Source organism: Chinchilla lanigera, unplaced genomic scaffold (assembly GCF_000276665.1).
Source record: "Chinchilla lanigera isolate Chin_1 unplaced genomic scaffold, ChiLan1.0 scaffold00146, whole genome shotgun sequence".
NCBI classification, from domain to species: Eukaryota; Metazoa; Chordata; class Mammalia; order Rodentia; family Chinchillidae; genus Chinchilla; species Chinchilla lanigera.
Genome location: NW_004955547.1, coordinates 2358455 through 2366399, shown reverse-complemented (window position 1 = coordinate 2366399; position 7945 = coordinate 2358455). Strand labels below are relative to the sequence as shown.

The following is a 7945-nucleotide window of genomic DNA, read 5'->3' as shown; positions in this document are numbered from 1 at the left end:
GGTGGCATGTGACTAACCAGGAGTAAGACCCTCTTGTAAAAGGAAAAGGCAAACACAAAGCCCAAAGGTGCCAGCATCTTCTGCCCCCTTGCACACCAGGTCCCCTCTCAAACAGAGCAAGTCTTAGGAGACCCAAGGCGTCCAGCTCAGTACCTCTTCTGTGGTCGTCAGCAAGTGCTGTGAGGCCCAGGCAGGGCGGTGGAAACACTCCCTTCAGGCGGCTTGCCCCCTCCCAGCTCCCTCTGACCAAAGCGGGCAGTCAGTTTCCAGATAGAAGACATGGCACTGGAAAAGGTCTTTGAATAAAACTTTTAATAATGTACAGCAGAAATCGGACAGGCTCATTCTTATATTAAAACAAAAGATTTCCTATATTACAATTTATTTACATTTGCATACTGAAGAGGTAAAGTGTCTAAGTGGCTATTTTACAGTCCTTTCTAATAAAATGTACAAAAACAAACAGAAGTACCGAGAATGCCGCTCAGGGGCCTGATGGTGACGTAAACGGGCTTGGACTTGGTCTGTGAATCCAGAATCCAGAGGTGCAGGTAGCCCTGTGGATCAGGGTTGGTTAGCCTCAGGGGACCACAAACACAGCATCAGCTTTTCCCTAGCTCTTGCCTGGTGTTAAGAGTGGCAGGGGTGGGCGTGGGAGTTTCCCCCAAACTGCTCAGTTTTCCCCAGAGGTACCGGAGCTGGGCTCTGCGTGTGGTGAGGGCACAAGGGTGTGTGGTGAGGTCAAAAGGGCCCCTGGGGAGTGGCTAGTAGCTTGGAGTGCTGGGTGGACACATGGCAGATCCCACAGGCGAGTTGTGACGCAGGGCAGGAGTGTAGGCTCCACCATCACCTGTAACTGCCAAGGTTCTGCTGCAAGGCGGTAAGTGGGAGGTCAGCAGGGGTAAAGGAGGTCCCTGAAGACACAACTGGTATTCCATGGAAGTCAATCAGTGGCCAGTAAATTGGCCCAAAGGATGAGAGGAAGATCGCCTTTAATGCAAGGCAAGACGTAATACATCAAGAAAATAAATAGGCCAGAAGCATGGGGAGACCAAGGGCATGAAGGGCTCTCCCTCCTCCTCAGGCTTTGGCAGAGAATTGCCGGCTGGATGCTGCAAACATAATGTGCCTCTCCGAGGGCAGGAAGGGGACAGAATGAATGCAGTGCTTTGGGTTCTCACGTGGGGTTCTAAACCCCAGGCCTCATCCCGAGTAGTCTCTTTGTGAGGGGAGACAGAGGAGCCGCTTTCCTCAGTGGTCTTATTTAAGAGCAGTAATTCCAGGTTCTAAGGCCAACTACGAAAACGTCTGGTCTCAGAGCAGGCACCCACGTACTTGATTTACCTCCTTTTTCAGTGCTCCCAGAGCAGGACCCAAACCAGTCTAGTTTGAAGGATTTCCAGGCCCAGCCAGTGTTAGGCACCCAGTAGCACAGGACGTGAATTTTCTGAGCAAAGGCCTGGAGAATACAACAGGTGGGCACTGCACAAAGGCCGGGGTGCCCCCATAACGAGGCAGGGACAGGAGGCAGAGAGATCAGCCCTCCAGGGCAAGGAGGAAGTCTCACTGCTGAGTGGGAACAGGCTCAGGTACAACGATTTCCAGTGTGATCGAGCTATGTGCGTTCGATGGGAGAATTTTCTTTTTTTGTGGTTGTTTTTTAAGGGATTTCTTTAAAAACAAAGATTGAGAGGTAATCACATAAAGGTGGTTTTCCTTTTATAAAAACTTAACATTAAAAAAAGTTAAAATCCAGACCCTCCCAATTAAAAAAAAAAAAAAATCAAACCACTCCAGTTAAAAGTTATGGCTTCAAAGTTATTATATACCTAAGATATGCTGACCAAATCACCACCCACGACCGTGCTTCTAGACTTCATTAAATACTATACTTAGGTTAAATAACATGTTCGGCTCAGGCTGTTCCCTCGTAGGGCCCCTGAAGTGGATGCAAATCTCTCATCTTCCCTCCACCCTGATCAGATAATCCAGTAAAAGGCCCATGCAGATGCCCCCCTCCCACCCCAGCCTCCCTCCCCACTCCTTGTCCCCCTTTCCCATCCCCACCCCAAACCCACCACCACCAAAAATATATACCGCAGTCTGCAGAATCTGGGAGGGGACAGGCAGATGTGACATTCCAATCTTGAGTCCCAAGATCTGGCTTCAGATTCTTTGGCCCTTCCTCGACGCTGCTGAGGATGATACCCTTGGGCTGGCTCATTTCCCACGGTCAAAGCTGACACTACAACACTCAACATTTCTGCCAAGACTTTTTTCCTGCCCATCCCTCCCCCCCAGTCGTCACATTTTGACCCAAAAGTCTCTTCTGCTATGGACAACTGGGCCAGCTTTGGTTCCACAGTCTGAAATGGAGGAGGAGAGCTGTGCGGACACAGGGTGGACAGAGCAGCCTGCTACGGAGGAGGACCACCACGGCAGGGGCTGGGGGACCTCCAAGAAAGGGCACCAGGGAAACTAGATGCTGCTCACTATTACAGAGGCACCAGCAAGTAGAGACGGCATGACAACCACACCCTCGGCCTGCACATGCACAAAAAGCTCAAGCAGGTAAGTGCGCACCTACAGACACACACGTACACACACGTGTAAGGGCGTGGCACGGACCAGGCACAACAGGGAACACACCTCGGCACATGCACACAGAGCCAGACAGACAGGCGGCAGGTTCTGTGGCCACTGGCGGACCCTCCCGGTGTCCTTGGGAGGCGGAGCGTGTGGCTCAGAGCTGCCTATGAGGGGGGCTGTACTTCTGGTTCCTCTGGGCCACCCTGGTGACTGGGGCTGGTCCCTGGGGGAAAGCCCTCATTGTTGCTTAGTACTGACAACAACCTGGCTTCTCCTGACCACCCCAGGCCACCCTTCCACCACGCCTGGTTCTGTGCCAGATGCACCGGGGTTTGCAGACTTCCCACTGCAACCGGTTTGAGCTGTGGCATCGAGTTCTCCACACAATTCGCTCTCAGAGTCTCCATGCCAGCAGGAGGTAAATAGAAAAGGTGTCTATGTCTCAAACCCAACAAGGGAGTGAGTGAGTCTCCCGGGCTCTGTCCCTCTTTCCGGCCAGGGCTCTGGCCACGGAGGGCTGGGCAGAAACGAGAGGTAGGCCTCCATCGTACGCTCAACACGGCAGCTGCTTGTAGTTCTCACTGCCCAGGATTGCGTGCAAGGCAGAGGGAGCAGGTTAGATCTTCACATCTTCCTGCACGCTGAGCTGTGAGAGAGTCTTCTTGATGCGCAGTGCAGTCAGGCGGGCTGCGCCGTTGGCATACCAGCATTCCCGCATCATCTTCCCCATCACCCGCAATGCCTGCAGAGAGACTCAGGCTGTCAACATGACCTGACTGGAGAAGCTCTTCTAGTCCCTGCAGCCTCTACAGCGCTCAGTCTGTCAGCATACTCTCTGCCCCTGAAATATGCTGCAAACGCTTCCTTCCTTAAAGGACAGGCTGTGCAGAAGACAGAAGATGCTGCAGGTACAGACTAGCTCTTCCAGTCTTACTTTCAAGTAAACCTAACCCGAGCAGCCCAAGGAACATTTTGGACAGTGCTGCTTTATTATGCAATGAGAATGTATTACAAGGCTAAAATGTGAGCTTAGCCTGTAATCTCAGCACTCAGGAGGCTGAGGCAGGAGGATGCTGTGAGTTCAAGGTCAGCTTGGGCTACAAAGTGAACTCAAGGTCAGCCTGAACTGCAGTGAGACCCTATCTCAAAAAAAAAAAAAAAAATTGAGCTGAGTGATTTTGTTGTTAATGCAGAAATGCCCTCTAGTGGTTTCATTCTAAAAGGCAGAGATCACCTTCACCTTCCCATTAGGAGTACATCCGAGATCCAGTCATCAGAATACACACTGTGCCGCACGCCTGAGATTTGCTAAGAGTGGACTGATTATTTATTTTGTGGTGTGAAGAATTGAACCCGGGGTCTCATGCATGCCAGGCAAGTGCTCTACCACTAATTTACACTCTCAGTCCAAGAGCTCTTCAGTGTTCTCACAACATACACACAAAGGTAACTGGCGCTATCTAACTAACTTGACTGCATTAACTAATTTGACTGTGATGATCACTTCACAATACATATGGATATCAAACTGGCACATGAACAACTTATTTTGTCTGTTATACTTTAAATAAAGCTGGGTACACAAATGAATAGAAAAGCAGGGCTACCACTAAAAAGGCAGCCACATGCACTCAACTAAGCAAACTTTGTTTCTCTGAATACTCAGACACCACAGCTCCATGTTAGGAACCTATATCATAAGCCTGCCCTCATTTCAACTATTTCCAACAAATGTTGTCCATCTGTCCATTTCATCTGCCATCTGTCCCAAATTCAAATTCTCTTTCCTAACTCCAACCCCTTCACACATCCCTTGTGCATCTTTAGAAAGGCCGCTTCCTCTGCTGCATCAAGTCTCAGGGTTCTCCTGTGATGTCTCTCCCTAACTCTCCACACTGCGCAGCTCACTCAGTGGCCAGGCAGACAGGTCTGCCTTTTGTTTCTGTCTCTTGTTGACCACCTCCCTTATCTGTGCCCTGGACAGAAGTCTTTTTTCTATTAGGCTGTTACCTCCAAAGGGTATCCTATAAGGACCAGGTCAAATGCCTGTAGCCACAGAAGACTGAGTATATGGAAGTATAGAATACTAGGGTATCCCTTATTCTCAAAGGTCCAGAAATATTACAGATTTGGACTCTTCCACATTTGGAGTATTTGGACAGTTACATCCTGAGGACGTGAACCAAGCCTAAGCATGAAATCCATTTATATTTCACATCTACCTGCCTTATACACACAGCCTGAAGGTGTTTATACATATTTTTAGTACACCTGTATTTTGACTGCAACCTATTACATTAAAGTCAGCTATGAAATTTTCCATTTGTGGTATCATGTTGATGATCAAAGTTTTAGATTAGTGAAGCACTTAGGGGGTGCACCTGGGGATTGGTCCCATTTTTGAAAAACCTTTTCTAAGGCAGAGAAGTCAAACACAGGGGAAGGGTCACTGACAGAAGGAGGCAAGGAAGCACCCTACCTCATAACTCTGGGTCACTGACAGAAGGAGGCAAGGAAGCACCCTACCTCATAACTCTGCCACCAGTTGGGGATGTTGGGACGCAGCTTCTGGTCACAGACAACCTTTCGCATTTCCTCAATGGAAGGGTCAGAGGGCACTAAGTCATAATATGGCAGCTGATATTCTTCATGGACTCCTGGGAGAAAAGAAAATACATAGCTGAGTTACTGACAGAAGGAAGAAGAGTTGAATCCAAAAGCAATGACAACAGCCGCATGATGATCTGGAAATGCTACTTCCCACTAGGGCTTCTTGAAATAGGTCAGTGATTCTCATGGAACAACAAATATACAAGAGTAGAGCTGGGTGCGGCAGTACACACTTGTAGTCCTAGTGCTCAGGAGGCTGAGGCAAGAAGACAGTTCGAGCTCAGGAGTTTAAGGCCAGCCTGAGCAACACAGCAGGACTGTCTCAAAAGGAAGCAAGAACAAAGAGATGGACTGAAGAACAGAGGGACAGACAGATGGATGGATGGATGGATGGAAGGAAGGAAGGAAGGAAGGAAGGGAGGGAAGGAGAAAGGAAAGGAGGAAGGGAGGGACAAATTTTAAAAAAATACATGCTGGGTTGGGCGTGGAAGGGCATGCCTGCAATCCTAGCACTCGGGAGGCTGAGACAGGACTGCCAAAAGTTCAAGGCCGGTCTGGGCTACATAGTGAGTTTAAGACCAGTCTGGACTACACAGTAAGACCCTGTCTCAAAAAAATAAAAAAAGAAATACACAAGAGTAGCCAGGATAGGAACATCTTTTTCACATCAAAAAAATACGGAAAATATCAAAGACTTTTGGGGTTTCTTCAAAAGGCACTAAGTTGAAAGCCCATAACTAGACAAAGATTAGGACATTTAAGTAATAAGACTAATACATGTGATTGCAACAATTATTTTGAGGTCCAACATTTTATATGTTTTTGGAGGGGCAGTATTGGGAACTGAACCAGAGCCTTCACACTAAGCTATATCCTCAGTCCATTTTTTAAATTTTTTCTTTTGAGATAAAGGGCAGGGTTTTACTACATTGCAAAGTTGTCCAAACTGTACACAAAATTTCAATCCTCCTGCCTCAACCTCTCAAGAGTGCTTTGATTATAGGCCTGCATCACCACTGGCTTTACAGTGATTTCTTTTTTTTAAGACATGGTCTCACTATGTACTTCAAGCTGGTTTTGAACTCACTCCAGTCAAGGCTAGCCTTGAACTCACGAGATCCTCCTGCCTCAGTCTCCTCCTGTATGCTGGGATTACAGGCATGTGCCACCATACCTGGCCAATGCTGACATTTTAAAACCTCCAATGAATTTGGATTTGGACAATGATCACCCTGGCTGTCACAAAAGGAGAGATGACTAACATCAAGTACCTTATACTAGAAGAGTAGTACCTACAAAGACTTGCAAAAAAAGAAAGAAAACCCAGATATGCCTCTAGCTGCTAGATCTAACTACCAATTCACAGGAAATGCCAGGAACAGCACTTGTGAACTCCACGGGATGCAGTGAAATTTAGCCTTGGAAACTTTACAGGCCAATGGACTTGGACTCTCCTATAAAAGAAGAAAAAAATGGAAGAGGAACTTGCACACTAGAAAAGACATAAAAGGTATAGCAATCAACTGCAAAAATGGATCATACTTGGACCCCAACAGCAAACAGTTAAGAAAAATTAGAAGATAACTGGAGAAATTTCAGCCATGACTAGATGTTAAACATTTTAAAAGTTAATGTTCTTGTTTCTCTCACTCTCTCTCTTTTTTTGCAGCCCTTGGGATCAAACCTAGGATTTTGAGCCTGCTAGGCAAGTGCTCTACTACTGAGCTACACTCCCAGCCCAATGTTCATTTTTTAGTGTGGCAATACATTTTATGTCCGTTTAGAGCTACAAACAGAACAAATTCCAAAATAAAAAGTTAACTTAAAAGATCCAATGTATTCTTATGCATCTTTTCCCAGAAAGTACCCTGCTGTTTTGAGTGAATATGAAAGATTACTAAAGAGAGAGTGTCACTTGGTAATTACCTATGGGGTAGTTAAGAGCTTAAGCCCTGGCCTTAGCCTGCTGAAGCTTAAATTTTAGTTTACTAGATGTACGACCTTGGACAATTTACCTAACCTCTCTCTGAACTTGCATTCTTCATCTATAAAATGAAGATAATTATAGTACCTACCTTCATACGTTTGTAGTGAAGTTTAAATGTGTTTGTAGTCTGTAGTAAAGATTAAATGTGTTTATACATAGCAAGCGGTGAACAGCAGTTAGCTCTAATTTCTGGATGTCATGAGAAAGATGAGAAAGATGAAATGAACTTACAGTTTAAGACCTGTGTGACTTGTTTTCTCAATCTGTGTTATCTGTATACACTGGTCAAAACGTAAGATGTACAATTCCATGACTACTTGGGCATTTCCTCTATTGTTTCAATCTCACCAAACATACCACAAATGGAAACGGGTGGCAACAGACAAAAGAGTTCTGGAAGATTCAGCTGTGTGCTGTGCCCCTCCCCGTCCTCTGCAGGGCATGAACCCAGGGCCTTGCACATTTGAGGCAAGTGCCCTACTACTGAGCTACATCCCCAGTCATACCAGTTATTTTTAATTTGATCACTTTCACTGCCCTAGAATCTTTCATTAGAAAGAAATGGCTCTAGGGATTATTGAACTTGATCATGTGACAGAATACTTGGAGATCATTAAATACAGATATAAGCTGATGATAAAAAGTGTCTTCTGCTAAATTTTTTTTTTTTTGGTTTTTTCTCCGGTACCGGGAACCGAACTCACGACCTTGCGCTTGCCAGGCAGGCGCTTTTGCCGCTGAGCTAAATCCCCAGCCCCT

At 46.5% G+C, this 7945-nt stretch overlaps 1 protein-coding gene across 2 annotated transcripts in view; it reads right to left on the bottom strand.

The window, feature by feature from the left end:
- Positions 1-293: 293 nt before the first annotated feature.
- Acvr1b (activin A receptor, type IB) overlaps positions 294-7945 on the bottom strand; it is a 54534-nt gene continuing 46882 nt past the window's right edge. For both annotated transcript variants that reach the window (XM_005411922.2, XM_005411923.2), the window contains 2 exons: positions 5116-5246; positions 294-3331 (listed from right to left, as the gene is read on the bottom strand). In XM_005411922.2, coding sequence (XP_005411979.1) covers positions 3206-3331; positions 5116-5246 — 257 coding nt within the window. In that variant the 3' untranslated portion in view covers positions 294-3205. The remainder of the gene's footprint in view (positions 3332-5115; positions 5247-7945) is intronic.